This window comes from Mustelus asterias, chromosome 2, assembly GCF_964213995.1.
Source record: "Mustelus asterias chromosome 2, sMusAst1.hap1.1, whole genome shotgun sequence".
Taxonomy (NCBI): domain Eukaryota; kingdom Metazoa; phylum Chordata; class Chondrichthyes; order Carcharhiniformes; family Triakidae; genus Mustelus; species Mustelus asterias.
Genome location: NC_135802.1, coordinates 40,301,412 through 40,317,846, shown reverse-complemented (window position 1 = coordinate 40,317,846; position 16,435 = coordinate 40,301,412). Strand labels below are relative to the sequence as shown.

Sequence of the window (16,435 nt, the reverse complement as noted above, 5' to 3'; positions counted from 1 at the left end):
TCAACCTATCCTCATAAGGCATGCCCCCCAATCCAGGCAACATCCTTGTAAATCTCCTCTGCACCCTTTCAATGGCTTCAACATCTTTCCTGTAATGAGGTGACCAGAACTGCGCGCAGTACTCCAAGTGGGGTCTAACCAGGGTCCTATAAAGCTGCAGCATTATCTCCCGACACCTAAACTCAATCCCTCGATTAATGAAGGCCAGTACGCCGTACGCCTTCTTGACCGCATCCTCCACCTGCGAGGCCGATTTAAGAGTCCTATGGACCCGGACCCCAAGGTCCTTCTGATCCTCTACACTGCTAAGAATGGTACCCTTCATATTATACTGCTGCTTCATCCCATTGGATCTGCCAAAATGGATCACCACACACTTATCCGGGTTGAAGTCCATCTGCCACTTCTCCGCCCAGTCTTGCATTCTACCTATGTCTCGCTGCAACTTCTGACATCCCTCCAAACTATCCACAACACCACCTACCTTGGTGTCGTCAGCAAACTTACCAACCCATCCCTCCACTTCCTCATCCAGGTCATTTATGAAAATGACAAACAGCAAGGGTCCCAGAACAGATCCCTGGGGCACTCCACTGGTCACTGACCTCCATGCAGAGAAAGACCCCTCCACAGCCACTCTCTGCCTTCTGCAGGCAAGCCAGTTCTGGATCCACAAGGCAACAGCCCCTTGGATCCTATGCCCTCTCACTTTCTCAAGAAGTCTTGCATGGGGGACATATCAGAAGGACATATTTTACACAGAGGGTGGTGGGGGCCTGGAATGCGCTGCCAGGCAAGGAGGTGGAGGCGGACACACTGGAAACGTTTAAGACTTATCTAGACAGCCATATGAACGGAGTGGGAATGGAGGGATACAAAAGAATGGTCTAGTTTGGACCAGGGAGCGGCACGGGCTTGGAGGGCTGAAGGGCCTGTTCCTGTGCTGTATTGTTCTTTGTTCTTTGTTCTATGACTGTATACCATTGGGCTGCTGTAACTTTGCTGTGTCTGCCCTGCCGATGGGACAGGACATACCTAGAAATGGCGATGGCGGTGTCTTGGACATTGTCTGTATGATATGATTCCAAGAGTATGATTATGTCAGGCTGTTGCTTGACTAGTCTGTGAAACAGCTCTCCCAATTTTCCCCAGATATCAGGAAAGATAGGGTCGAGAGGGCTGGGTTTGCCATTGTTGTTTCCAGTGCCGAAGTCGATGCCGGTTTTTTTCCTTCTTGTAGGTTTCATGGTGGTTTTACATAACTGAGAAGTTTTTATAACAATCAACAATGGATTCATGGTCATCTTTATGCATTTAATTCTAGATTTTATTTTTGACAGCCTTGAAAACATCATGCCAGGAGCGTGACAATACTCTACCCTGTGCCAACATTTACTGCCCACTCTCCCACTACCCGCATGAGCTGTGGCACCAGCCGACACTTAGCTAGCCTTCCCTAGACAGCACATGCAGCCCTGTGCTCTAGGAAAAAGTTAGAAGTCTCACAACACCAGGTTAAAGTCCAACAGGTTTATTTGGTAGCAAATACCATAAGCTTTCGGAAAAAACACAACATGCCTCTTCGGCTGCCTGACTGAGCTCCTTAACCATCTTAATTTGGCTTTGTATTGAACTGTCAAGATCTGTTGGTCGCCCTGTCCCGCCACTTGAAACTGGCCAGCGCAAGAAATAGTATTTTTGATCTCCATCCTGGCAGGACCCGAACATTGAGCCCAATGTTTTACTGCTGCCTTAGCCGAGCACAGTGTAATTCCTGAATCTTTTGTTCGCCTGCCGGGATTTCCAAATCACCCCTGATGTCTCGCACTAATACTCATAGCATAACTGTTCCAGAATGGTTTAATTATCAAGCTACATTATTGAATGTTGGCTGAACAGAAAGGTGGATTACTGAAACTTCAACAGGATGGTAACAGTTTCCAAAGCAACAGGCAGATGGCAGTTCGGGTTTGGTTACTGCACAGCAATTGTACACAGAAGCAGCCACTGAAAGTTGTCATTGGGTGATTTCATTTCAGCAGCTCAATGAACCTGCAAACATCCCCACGCCCTAGAATGCCCTTTTCCTACACTTAAAAACTGAACCTCTCAGAGGTGAAGGCTTTGGAATCGAGCTTGGTTTTACCAGCCTGTCTCTCACTATGACTCAGTGTCAGACGAATTGCATTGAGAAACAACTCAGCCGGGCTTTTCATAAACTTGGACACTTTGTGGGTAAACACGTTTGGTTTTTCTTCACAATTCCTCTGATACTTTCTGCAGGTCTGGGATGCGGTTTTTATTTCTTACCGGCAAATGAAGCCAATGACATAGAAGAGCAATTTACACCCATTAATGGACCAGCAAAATCTGAGAGAGAGTTTATTAAAAATCACTTTCCAACCACTGGATCTGAATTCTCTGCACAGAGGCTTTACACAGAGGGGACATTTGCTTCTTTCATTGCTGTGTCGAAAGGTGACAACATCCTTACGAATATAGCGTTTGCAGAGATTGTATCACTGGATGAAAAAGTTAAGCAGATTAGCACTGCTGATCCCCAAAAAGTCCCGGACAACTATTCTTCACTTTGTGTAAAGACAAACAACTTTTGCTTTTCAAATAGAATTTTAACTTTTATAAATGAGAGTTTTGTCACAAAAACTAAAATTTCTTATCCTATGATGAATCGAACTTTTATTGGATTAGCTGTCGGAGGTGTAAAGCTAGATCAAACATTTATAACAAAAGCAAAGGCGATTAGACTTGATTATTATTTACAAGAAGATAATGCTGAAATCAAAGAGCGCAGTTCGTCGTGGCTGAAGAAATTCCTTCAAGTTTTTCCAAGTGAATTGAAGAATCTGAAGAGTATTATGGTGAGTTTTTAATATGTGCTTATATTTCTGAAAATCTATTCCTTGATTTGAAATTAGCCAGTAATGTAGTAAATGTAGCGGAAGATGTTTGCCATCTATCTTGGACTGTGGCAATGATCAGGGAATCTTTTTACTTGTTTCGTTTCATAGCAAATTCTATGTTATATACAACAAAATCACTTGAATTTATTCAATCTTTCATGCAATCAACTGTCCCAGAGGAATTATGAAACAAAATATGACACTGAGCAATATGAAATTAGAACAGATTGCAAGAAACTCAATCCAAGATGTAGATTTTGAGGAGCCTTTTGATAGGCAGCGAGGCAGCGAGGTTTAGGGAGAGAATTTCGTAGCTTTGAGTCTAGACAGCTGAAGGCAGAACCAACAGTGGTGGAGCAAGTAAAATCAGGATGCTCAAGGAGCGAGAACGAGAAGAGCACAGATGTTTAAGGGGGTGACAGGGCTGAAGGAAGTTACAGAGACAGGGAAGTGAGAGACCATGGTGGGATTTGAAAACAAGGATGAACATATTAAAATGGAGCCTATTTTCAGCTATATCTTCCATCGATTGATAGGAGGCCTTGGGTGGCCTAATCAGCAGTTCTTTGATTGATCACTGAAGATATCTCTACAAACACAACAGGTCAGCTTTTAGAACTATTGTGTGAATCATAGGCCATTCAGCCCATCGAGTCTGCACTGACCACAATCCTACCCAGACCCTCTTCCCAAAAGCCCAGGCATTTACCCTAGCTCGTCTCCCTGACACTAAGGGGCAATTTCTTAGCATGGCCAATCCACCTAACTCATGCATCTTTGAACTGTGGGAGGAAACCAGGGCACCCGGAGGAAACCCACACAGACACGGGGAGAATGTGCAGACTCCTCACAGACAGTGACCCAAGACTGGAATTTAACCCGCGTCCCTGGCGCTATAGAATCCTACAGTGCACAAAGAGGCCATTCGGCCCATCGAGTCTGCACCAAACGCAATCCCACCCAGGCCCTAACCACATATCCCTACATATTTACCCACTAACCCCTCTAACCTATGCATCCTGGGACATTAAAGGGCAATTTAGAATGGCCAATCAACCTAGCCCGCACATCTTTGGACTGTGGGAGGAAACCGGAGCACCTGGAGGAAACCCACGCAGACACAGGGAGAATGTGCAAACTCCACACAGACAGCAACCCAAACCGGGATTCGAACCCAGGTCCCTGGAGCTGTGAAGCAGCAGTGCTAACCACTGTGCCACCGTGCTGCTATGAGGCAGCAGTGCTAACCACTGTGCTACATTAATATTCATCTCAGCGCAGGTCTTTTCCTGCCTTCCACAGATTGCATCCTTGCATCCCCAACATTAATTCATGACTTCAGTTTCAGCTCCTGGACATCCCAGCCCAGTAACCCTGATTAATCAGCTACCTGTGAATGTTGGTTCATCTCCAATTTTGATACGATTGTATCCACTCAGACCAGTACTCAATTTCAACCTGGTACACCTTCTCTCCTTTATGTTCAAGGGATACTATGAATAAGAATTGTTGGGACATCTTGTTGAAGTTGCACAAGACGTTAGTAAGGCCACATTTGTAGTACTGTGTACAGTCCTGGTCACCCTATGATAGAAAGGATATTATTAAACTAGTAAGAGTGCAGGAAAGATTTACTAGGATGCTACGAGCACCTGATGGTTTGAATTATAAGGAGATGCTGGATAGACTGGGACTTTTTTCCCTGGAGTGTAGGAGACTTAGGGGTGATCTTATAGAGATCTATAAAATAGTGAGGTGCATAGATAAGGTAGATGGTCAACATCTTTTCCCAAAGGTAGGGTAGTCTAAAACTAGAGGGCATAGGTTTAAGGTGAGAGGGGAGAGATACAAAAGGGTCCAGAGGGGCAATTTTTTCACACAGAGGATGGTGTGTGTCTGGAATGAGCTGCCAGAGGTAGTAGTAGAGGCAGCTACATTTTTTTCTTTTAAAAAGCATTTAGACAGTTACATGGGTAAAATGGGTTTCGAGGGATGTGGGCCAAGCGTGGGCAATTGGGAGTAGCTTAATGGTAAAAACTGGGCAGCATGAACAAGTTGAGCCAAAGGGCCTGTTTCCATGCTGTAAACCTCTATGACTCTATGATGGGGGAATGACTGGCTTAGCCATTCATCGCCAAATCTGTCTGGATCACATAATCCACTACAGGGTTCTTTTCTCGGTCAAAACTGTTCATTATTCCAGGATTATCTTGGGATGCAAAATTAACCCCTAGCTTTTCTTTTCCATTGCTCACCATCTTCTTAAACCATTTGTCCATTCTCCCTCCCTGCTGAAAGAAGGTTGTTGGCTTCTGAATCATTAAACTGGGAACATCTATTCAACTGCCTCTGTCACTTCCCCACTTCCCCTTGTCCACTGGTCTAAACATTGTGCCTGCCTTTATCTCTAAACTTGCAACACTAGTTTCTCTCCTATCACATCCTCTTTCTGAGCTTAGCCTCCAGTTGTCGCAGAGTTGACCACACCAGCAACCTCTAACACATCTCCTCTGTCATTCAGCTGGAGGGACTGTCTTCACCTCATCCCATTCTTAGCTATTCAGTCGAAGCCAGAGAATCACATGCAATATTTTGCTTCCTGCTGCCATACTATATACCTTTGGTCCCCTCCTTTTCTCATCTACATGCTGTTCCTCAGTAGCATCCTTCAAAAGCACGATGGCAGCTCCACATCAACCATGACAGCCCCCAGCTCTACCTCACCCCATCTCTCTAGGCTCCTCTGCCACACTGCTTACCCAATTGTCTCTGGTCTCTGCCACAAATTACATTCCCGAGACCTCCCTTTTCTGTGGCAATTGTCAGAGGCTAAAGCACAACCTTAGGGTTATATTTGACCTCCATTGGCTCCTGGTCTGGCAATGGCTGACTTTTAATATTCCCACCCTTGTTTTCAAATCTCACTGTGGCCTCCCCCTCTTCATTCCTGTAACCCCCTGGAGCCCTAAATCAACAGGACAGCTTGGCCATGATGCACCTAATACGGGAGGAAATGTCTTCAGTACGTATTGCTGGATAGCTGGAATGTTGTCTGGACTCATAGCTTTTGCAGGATCCCGTGCCTTTGGCCCTTTCTTGATATCACATATTTACCTGGCTGAATCTATTCTGCAAACCCGGTCCCCACTTATTAATTATTTTTTCTCTGGATTTCTCCTTGTCTTTTCCCATAGCCAACCTAAAGCTTATAGCACTATGATAACTGCCCCTAAATGACACTTGATCCACTTGACCCATCTCATTCCCCAGAACCAGATACAGCTCTGCCTTCTTCTTTCCCCTCATTAGGCCAGAAACTGATAAGTATCAATATCCTGGGAGTTACATAGTCCAGAAACTGAACTGGGCCAGCCATATAAACACTGTGGCTACTCGCCACACTACCAGAAGGACGTGGAGGCTTTGGAGAGAGTACAGAGGAGGTTTACCAGGATGTTGCCTGGTATGGAGGGGCTTGGTTATGAGGAGAGATTGGGGAAACTGGGGTTGTTCTCCTTGGAAAGACGGAGGATGAGGGGAGACTTAATAGAGGTGTATAAAATTATGAAAGGCATAGATAGGGTGAACGGTGGGAAGCTTTTCCCCGGGTCGGTGGTGACGTTCACGAGGGGTCATAGGTTCAAGGTGAAGGGAGGGAGGTTTAACACAGATATCAGAAGGACATATTTCACACAGAGGGTCGTGGGGGCCTGGAATGTGTTGCCGGGCAAGGTGGTGGAGGCGGACACACTGGGAACGTTTAAGACTTATCTAGACAGCTATATGAACGGAGTGGGAATGGAGGGATACAAAAGAGTGGTCTAGTTTGGACCAGGGAGCGGCGCGGGCTAATTGTTCCTTGTTTCTCGTTTCAAGGCTTCATTCTATGATCATCTTGCTGGTGCCAGTACAGAGCGAGACTGCGGATAGTTGGGAACCTGTCTCGGGGGCAGGGAATTCAGATGGTGTTCGTGGAAGTGGAAATGACTAGGGTTGGGAAGCATTTTCCGATCAGGGCCATTGTGATCTCCTGGACTCGTTTCGATCGCCTCAGGGGGTCGGAGAGGAATTTCCCAGATTTCTTTTCCCCATATTGGCCCTGGGGTTTTTCACTCTGGGTTTTCACCTCTCCCTGGAGATCACATGGTCTGGAATGGGGGGGTGGGGGTGAGTTAATATGTTGTAATGAACAAAGCATCGTAGCTGTGAGGGACAGCTCGGTGGATAGGATATTGGTATGTAGATAGGCTGGAAAATTGGGCGGGGATCCTGGATTCAGGATTCAATCCTGGACCGGGGAGCGGCGCGGGCTTGGAGGGCCGAAGGGCCTGTTCCTGTGCTGTATTGTTCTTTGTTCTTTGTTCTTTGTAGACCAGACAGAGGCTGGGAATTCTGTGTTGAGTAACTCACCTCCTGACTCCCCAAAGCCTGCCCACCATCTACAATACATCAGTCTGGAGTGTGATGGATCACTGTCTACTTGCCTGAATGAGTGCAGTTCCAACAACGCTAAAGAAGCTTGACACCATCCAGGAAAAGCAGCTCGCTTGATCAGAGCCCTATCCATCAGCCTAAACACGCATTCTCTCCAAAATCAATGTACAGTAATAGAAGATTGTACCATCTGAAGGATGCACTCTGGCAACCTGACAGAGCTCCTTCACCAGCACACACAAAGCCTTAACCACCTGACAGCAGATGCATGGGAACATCTCCAAGTTCCCCTCCAAGCCACTCACCATTATGACTTGCAACTATTTCACTGTTCCTTCACTGTCACTGGGTCAATATCCTGAGCTCACTCCCTGCAGCCTATGTGGTGTGGATGTACCCACACCACATAGGCTGCAGCTCACCACCATCTTCTCAAAGACAATTATTGATGGGCAGCAAGCGTTGGCCTAGGCAGTGGCATCTACATCTTATGAAAGAAAACAAAACTCTCCCGTCTTTTTTGCATTCCTAGGAAGTGCAATATGCTTTAAACTTTGATGGCGTGATGTCAAATTCTTTCCAGTTGTTGCTGAATTATGACTTACATGATTTGGCTCTGCGTCTCAATGGTTTTACTGTTTAAGCAGTTTGAAAGGACAGTTCTATCTTCCAGCTTTCATTATATGAACATAAAGACTGAAGAATATGAGGGAGTCAATTTTTTAAAGTGTTGATCACATTCCTATTTGTAAATGTAAATTAAAGATTACAGCATTGCTCTGAAATAGTGGGCCCCCAGACTAGAGAATGATTTCTTTGCTGTCCTTTTAATGCATAAGTTGCTAAATATTTTTTAATGAATTTCTATTAATGCTGCAGCATGCAGGAATGTGCACCTTATATGGCACATGGCACATGGAGCTCACCAGAATGATCGGGAGTGGGATAGCTTGATCTTGGTTTCAGATAAAGCTCGGCACAACATCATGGGCCGAAGGGCCTGTTCTGTGCTGTACTGTTCTATGTTCTATATCAATTATGAATTCATGTAATTTTTTAAAGAAAGTAAAAGTCAGTAATGTTTTAGGATCTGTCAATCAATTATTAATATTTAATTTGAGAGTGAGAATCCTTGGGGGCAAACTAGTGAGGAATATAAAAACTGACCAGAAGAGCTTCTTTAAATCTATAAAAAGGAAGAGAGAGGTCAAGGTCAACATTGGCCCCTTAGAAAATGAATCTGGGGAGATAGTTAAGGGGAACAAGGAAATGGCAGAGGAGTTAAACAGATATTTTGCATCAGTCTTTACGGTGGAAGATACTTCGAACATCCCTTAATACTAAAGAATATGGGGGAGGGTTAAGTACCATCACCATCACTAGAGAAGTAGTATTAGACAAACTAATGGGGCTAAAGGCAAATAAGTCCCCAGCAACTTCGGATCCTAAAAAGAGTAGCTATAGAGATAGTGGATACATTGGTTGCAATTTTCCAAACATCCTTGGATTCTGGAGAAGTACCGGAGGATTGTAAAACTGCCAATGTGATGCCCCCTATTCAAAAAGGGAGGGAGGCAAAAAGCTGGTAATTATAAACCGATTAGCCTAACATCTATTGTTTAAATCTATAAAAAGGAAGAGAGAGGTCAAGGTCAACATTGGCCCCTTAGAAAATGAATCAGCTAGCTAATCGGTTTATAGAATTAATTCTATAATTCTATAAACCGATTAGCCTAACATCTATTGTTGGAAAAATGCTGGAATCAATTATAAAGGAAGTAAAAGCAGCACATCTGGAAAATCATAATCTAATCAAGCAGAGTCAGCATGGCTTCATGAAAAGGAAATCATGTCTGATTTTATTAGAGTTTTTTGAGGAAACCTCAGCCAGAGTGGATGGAGGGGAACCAGTAGATGCATTGTATTTGAACTTCCAGAAGGCGTTCAACAAGGTACCTCACAAAAGGTTAAGTCATAAGATATGGGCCCACGGTGTTGGCATGGATAGAGAATTGGCTAATGTGCAAGAAACTAAGGGGCTAAGGGGTTCTTCTTCAGGTTGGCGACCTGTAACTAATGGGGTTCCACAGGGATCAGTGCTGGGACCACAACTGTTTACAATATATATTAATGACTTGGAGGAAAGAAGCAAATGTACTGTAACCAAATTTGCAGACAACACAAAAATAGGGTGAAAAGCAAGTTGTGAGAGGGGTACAAACAGTTTACAAAGAGATATTGCTAGGCTAATTAAGTGGGGAAATAGTTGGCAAATGAAGTATAATGTGGGAAAATGTGAAGTTGTTCATTTTGGAATGGAGAAAAACTGCAGAAAGCTGCAATACAAAGGGATTTGGGGGTACTTGTGCATGAAACACAGAAAGCTAGCAGCAGGTAATCAGGAAGGCTAACAAAATATTGGCCCTTATTTCAAGGAGGTTTGAGTATGAGAGTAGGGAAGTCTTGCTGCAACTGTACAAGATTCTGCTAAGACTACCTCTGGAGTACCATGAGTAGTTTTGGTCCTCTCATTTAAGGAAAGATATTATTTCATTGGAGGCAGTTCAGTAAAGGTTCACTAGGCTGATCTCCGGTGTGGAGGGATTGTCTTATGAGGAAAGGTTAAACAGGCTAGCACTCTACTCATTGGAATTTGGAAGAATGAGAGGTGATCTCATTGAAACATATAGGATTTTTAAGGGGCTTGACAGGGTAAACACTGAGAGGATGTCTACCCTCGTGGGAGAGTCAAAGACCAGAGGACATGTAAAGGGGCACCAATTTAATACTGAGGTGAGGAAGAAATTATTTTCTCAGAGGACTGTGGGTCTTTGGAACCCTTGCCACAGAGTGCTTTGGAGGCAGAGTCCTTGTGTATATTTAAGGCTGAGATAGATAGATTTTTAATAAGTAAAGGAATTGAGGGTAAAGGGGAAAGGGCAGGAAAGAGGATGTGATGAATGCCAGATCGGCCATGATCTATTGAATGGTGGAGCAAACCCAAGGGCCGAATGGCCCTCTGTTCCTATTTTTTATGGTCTTATGGTCTTATTGTTGCTCAAAAAATTGTCTGAAAATAAGAATTAAACTTTGTCAATGTGCAGATCATGGGTGGGATGTTTCGGCTGCACACATCCCAACACCGGAAATTCCCGCCTGCGGTCAATCGACCTTTAAATGGTCCATCAAATTTTCATAGTCCGTTATGATTCCTGTGGCAGGCAGGACCTACGTCAGAGCCTAGAGATTTAGTAAGAAATTGAATTTGTAATAGGTATGAATAAACAAATGGGAAATTCTAATACGCAGGATGTGGTTGTCTGACAATAACATTTTAGTGCCTTTGATAATCCGTTCACCTTTCTTCCTGAATTACAGGTATCTCATTTCACGTCACTATCAAGACAAGAAGAATTTGAAGGGAATGCTAAAAAAATTATTCCCTTGTTCTCGATCACATATTTTCTTTCAATATTCTTTTCCATCACATCTTGTATGAGGTAAAAACTATATTTTCAGATTTATTTGTAACACGTTTTCATTGAAAACCTCATACAGAAAATTCTGTTGTGTTATAGCAGGTTATCAATTTATTTGCAGGTTTGACTGTGTGAGAAATAAGGTCTGGGTTGCTGCTCTGGGTGTCGTATCAGCTGGATTAGCCGTCCTGTCAGGGTTTGGACTGTTGCTGTTCTGCGGAATGAAATTTGCCATCAATACAGCAAATGCACCTTTTCTGATTCTGGGTCAGTAATACTTATTTTCCCAATGAAAGTATGATTGAACGTCAAATGATTGTCCTTTTAAATTTGTCTGCTTGGATAGCACATTAGTCTGATCCCTACCTGTCATTCAGAGAGCCGGTGCAGATACAATGGGCCTAACGGACTCCTTCTGTGCAGTAACAATCCAAGATTCATTCGCTCTGACATGTTCTCTTTTGTACACCTTACCTAATTACATCTCTTTCACCTCTCTTTTAAAATCTCTTTCTCTACTATCCAATCCCAAATTTCTCATTGAAATATTTTCACTCCTCCCCCCATTCTTGGTGATTTCTATAACCATCTCCTGTCACTTTGCCCACTAGTCCTTCCACAACCTCTCCCTCCACAAAAATTGCTTCTCATCCTCATAGAGGATTAGATAGGGTGGATAGTGAGAGCCTTTTTCCTCGGATGGTGTTGGCTTGCACGAGGGGACATAGCTTTAAATTGAGGGGTGAGAGATATAGGACAGATGTTAGAGGTAGGTTCTTTACTCAGAGAGTAGTAAGGGTGTGCCCTGCCTGCAGCAGTAGTGGACTCGTCAACATTAAGAGCATTCAAATGGTTATTGGATAAACATATGGATGATATTGGAATAGTGTAGATTAGAGGGGCTTTAGATTGGTTCCACTGGTCGGCGCAACATCGAGGGCCGAAGGGCCTGTACTGCGCTGTAGTGTTCTAAATCTAAATCTACTCAGGACCAGCTTTGCCACCTCATACGACCTATCTATCCCCCATCTCAATCATAAATAAGGCTATCTCTGATCACGTGCTTGTATCCTTCACCTTCACCCCAACTTACTTGTGTATCTGTATCTGGAAAGTCTTTTCTGAGTCACCTGGTCTGACCTACATTGTCTCCTAGTTTTCCAATACATTGATTTTAACATTTTCATTTTTTTTTTAATAGGAGTTTCATGGGATGTGGGCGTTACTGATTATGCCAGCATTTATTGCCCATCCTTTACTGTTCATATACTTCCATGGCTTTGCACCTCCTGATTTAAGTTTCTCTGGACCTTCAACCCCCCAAAACACCATGTTGTTTTTGAAGCACAAGTTTGAAATGAAACCTGTGATTGGTCCATATTCACTTATCGTTAACAGGCAGGCTTGCAGACAGTCATCAAAGTGGAGCAATGATTTACTCGCTTTAGCTGTTTGTAATTCCTAAATTGTGCAGCCTATAATTATAATGCAGCATTTTGTCTGTATATCAATGGTAATGTTGCAGGATACTTCCGTTAACTGGTTGAAAATATTGAAAGAGTACAGATATTGGCATGGTGTTCATGTTTAGTTGCAGCATTTTGGCTTCAAATTTCTTCTGCATCTATGAAATATTACTTTCAAAATAAAATATAATGTTTTGCAGCAAGTATTGATTCCATATCATACATTATTCAGCTGAGAATGTAAATTTTATTCTCTTCCATTTGTGGACATTAATTGATAATAACCGGTGTACTAATTCATCATATCTCACATTTCTAGGTATTGGTGTAGATGATATGTTCATCATGCTCGCCAGCTGGCAACAGACAAAAGTTAAAGATAAAGTCGAAGATCGCCTGGCAGACACTTACAAGGAAGCAGCTGTTTCCATTACAATCACCACTCTGACTGATGTTTTAGCTTTTTATATTGGCATTTTAACACCTTTTCGATCTGTGCAGTCATTTTGTGTTTACACAGGTACAACTGTTCTGTTCTGCTTCCTGTACAACATTACGTTTTTTGGGGCTGTTCTTGCATTGAACGGACGAAGAGAAGCCAGTAACAGACATTGGCTGACATTCAGACAGGTTAAACATCAGAAAGAAGATGAGTCTAAATGCTATGCAATGTGTTGTGTTGGTGGGGCTTATGATCAGAAATCAGGGGTAGAATCAGAACATCCAGCTTATTCCTTCTTTAAGAAATATTATGGTCCATTCCTTACAAACAAATGGACCAAGGCAATAGTGATGCTCCTGTATGCTGGATATTTGGCTGGCAGTATTTATGGGTGTTTAAACATCAAAGAGGGAATTGATCTCAGAAATTTGGCCTCTGATGATTCGTACATCATTAAATTCTATGATGATCAAAGTGATTTTTTCTCCAAGTATGGACCACGAGTCATGGTTTCTGTCAATAAATCTGTGGAATATTGGAATTCCGCCGTTCAGGAAGACATTGAAATCTGTCTGGAAAGACTGGAAAACAATTCATATGTAGATCGTAACCTGTCTGAGTCCTGGCTTCAAATATACATTAAAACATCCCAACTGATGCAGATAGATATAAAGGAGAAAAAAACATTCCTAGGCAATTTATCTAAATTATTTCAAATTTTTCCTTTATTTAAACAAGACATTGCATTTTCAAAAGGTGACCAAAGCATTACAGCTTCACGTTTTTTCATTCAGACCATTAATGTCAATAATTCAATTGCTGAGAAAAACATGCTGATTGAATTAAGAAAGCTGGCACAGGATTGTAAAATCCCTTTGCAAGTGTATCATCCTGCATTCATCTATTTTGATCAATATCTTGTTATAGTGTCCAACACAATACAGAATGTAGTTGTGGCTGCTGTTGTAATGCTGATTATTGCTTTATTGCTCATACCTAGTCCAATCTGCTCTCTGTGGGTAACATTTGCGACTGCGTCAGTTTTAGTGGGTGTGGCTGGTTTTATGACTTTCTGGGATGTCAATTTAGATTCTATATCGATGATTAACCTGGTCATCTGTATTGGATTTTCTGTGGATTTCTCAGCTCATGTTTCATACGCATTTGTTTCAAGTGAGAAAGAATGTGCCAATGAGCGAAGCATTGATGCTTTGTACAATCTCGGGTATCCTATTACCCAGGGGGCTCTTTCAACCATCCTGGGTGTGGTAGTGTTGGCCGCTGCAACAAGTTACATATTCAGGACATTTTTTAAAATCATGTTTCTCGTCATAGCTTTTGGTGCAGTTCACGGTCTCATATTTCTGCCTGTCTTTCTGACATTTTGTGCAACCTGCAGAAAATCAAACAGTGTAAAATCGAACATGGCAACAAAATCTCCTGGAAAACAAAGCTATGTCAATGGAGCATTCAGTGGAAACGTTACCAGCCACCCAGGTGTAATTGGTGGAATGTTACATGAGGATGACCCAGATTGTCCCGGTTTCTTGTCTTCACCTTGCCAAATACCTTACTCCTTTCCCGTGGTACCTTCCCATGCAATTGCACGAGATGTAGCACCTAGTGTTTTACCTCCGCTCCCCTCACAACTCAATGCCCCAAACATGCCTTCCAGGTGAAACAGCACTTTATTTGTACTTCTTTCACGAGTATACTGTATTCACTGCTCAGCACATGGTTTCCTCTATACTTGAAAGACCAAACACAGTCTGCATGATGTTTTGTGGAAAATCTTTTCTTTGTCCTTTGTCCATAACTGCAACCTTCTGGTTGCTTGCCATTTCACCATCTTGCTCTCATGCTTACATTTTCCTCTTTGCTTTGCTGCAATTTTCAAGTGAATCCCAATGCAAGTTTGAGCAACTGTGCCTCCTCCTCAATTAGACACAGCATTCTAGGCTAAATATTGAGTTCAACAATTTCAGTCAATGAACTCTGTCCTCCATATTGATTTGCTTTTATTGCCATGTACCAGTCTGTATCTATTTTGTTGCTTTCAGACAGAGCTGTACATTATTCTGCTATTAACACTTAATCTTCACCAATGCTTTGTTGTCTTTCATAAAATCATTACTACTCTCTTTGTCTTTTGTTCCATAACATTTTTGTTATTTAATCTCTCTGCCCTCTAACCTATCCCTGACGTCCCTTTTTTCCCTTTATTCTCCTTGACCCTCCTGCTTATCTCAACAGCACAAAATCCATCACATTTCTGTCTCTCTCCTGTTCCAAAGAAGAGTCACATTTGACACAAAATGGCTTAGCTCTGTTTCTTTCTCCTCACAGATGCTACCAGATCTGATATGGTTTTTCAGCACTTTCTATTTCTATTCCAGATTGCCCAGCTGTCTAGGTGATAAATATCTATTTTATTTGTTTACTCTGCTAAATGAAATGAAACAGGTTGCAGTGCCTTCCATGAATTATCCCGTTTTAATTGAAAAAGCTTGTCATTATATATAAATAAATTATGAAGTCAAACGGGATAACAATTAACAGCTAGACCATTTTGATGAAATTGCGATGAGAAATTCCAAACAATGGACCCTGTTAATATAGGATATAAAAGTAGGTTGATTGATAACTATTGGTACATATTTATAGAGAGATTTCACACTTTTCTGGGATAAAGTGGTCATTAGGGAGGAGGGAGGGAGATAGTCAGACTTGACTGGACAGGGTCATCCCACGTTTGTTGTGTATGTTGCTTTATTGGATTTGGATTTTAGGGAATGCCATTTACCCAGCCCTTGACTGAAAAGACGCTGAGGAACATGCCTACGAAACAGCAGGTTGCCACCCAGCCATTTTACAGTTGGAGTAGCATTAATCAGTTCAGGGCAAGATTTCCAACACAAACTTAGGAAAAAAGCCCTGCATCAGACCAATCTGATTTCATCTGAATCGGCAGTTTTGTAGTCCCAGCAGTGCCAGATTTGAGTGGTAGTCACTGTTGGAACTATAGCCAGATTTGAAAAGAAAAGGCTGTTGAAGCTGGCATGAAGATAAACCCTGAATTGGAGGGCACCGCCCCCCCCCCCCCCCCCCCCCCGCCCCCACAACCCAGTGAGTTGGGTGAGGAAAGTGGCGGCTGGTTTTGAGAGGCCAGAAGCGGTAATGACCTTGTGGCGGTGCCTCCAATGGGCAATGGGGACTCCCAAAGGAAACTCCCACGGGTTCCCCATTGTCCAACACCAGCTTGCCCAGTGAAAGATACCAAAGCTGGCCTGAGTCTCCTAATGCTGCAGATAAAGTAGCAACAGAAGAATGATGAGGCAGCTTCAATTAGGACCAATGGGTCCAACAGAAAGTGCTGAGGGCAGCATCTGTGAGGAGAGAGAAACAGAGGTAACCCATTTTGTGTCGAATCTGATTCTTTGGAACAGCAACGAGGCAGAAATGTGATGGATTTTATGCTGTTGAGATAAGCGGGAGGGTCGAGGAGAATAAGGGAAAAAAGGGGAAGTCAGGGATAGGTTAGAGGGTGGAGAGATTAAATAACAAAAATGTTATGGAACAAAAGGTAAAGAGAGTAGTAATGATTTTATGAAAGACAACTTCTATCTAGCACGTTAGAAATGGTCCCAGACCACGAGAGACCGGTTGGGAAGTCCGCAGCAAGGCCACATGCTG

The 16,435-nt window shown here is 42.9% G+C and overlaps 1 protein-coding gene across 1 annotated transcript in view; it reads left to right on the top strand.

Annotated features, from left to right (window-relative positions):
- The first annotated feature begins 2,129 nt into the window (after nucleotides 1–2,129).
- Nucleotides 2,130–16,435, top strand: part of LOC144480637 (patched domain-containing protein 3-like) — a 34,870-nt gene continuing 20,564 nt past the window's right edge. Inside the window, exons 1-4 of the mRNA XM_078200234.1 lie at nucleotides 2,130–2,879; nucleotides 10,734–10,855; nucleotides 10,956–11,101; nucleotides 12,620–14,417. Of these exons, the coding sequence (XP_078056360.1) occupies nucleotides 2,163–2,879; nucleotides 10,734–10,855; nucleotides 10,956–11,101; nucleotides 12,620–14,417 (2,783 nt within the window). The 5' untranslated portion in view covers nucleotides 2,130–2,162. The remainder of the gene's footprint in view (nucleotides 2,880–10,733; nucleotides 10,856–10,955; nucleotides 11,102–12,619; nucleotides 14,418–16,435) is intronic.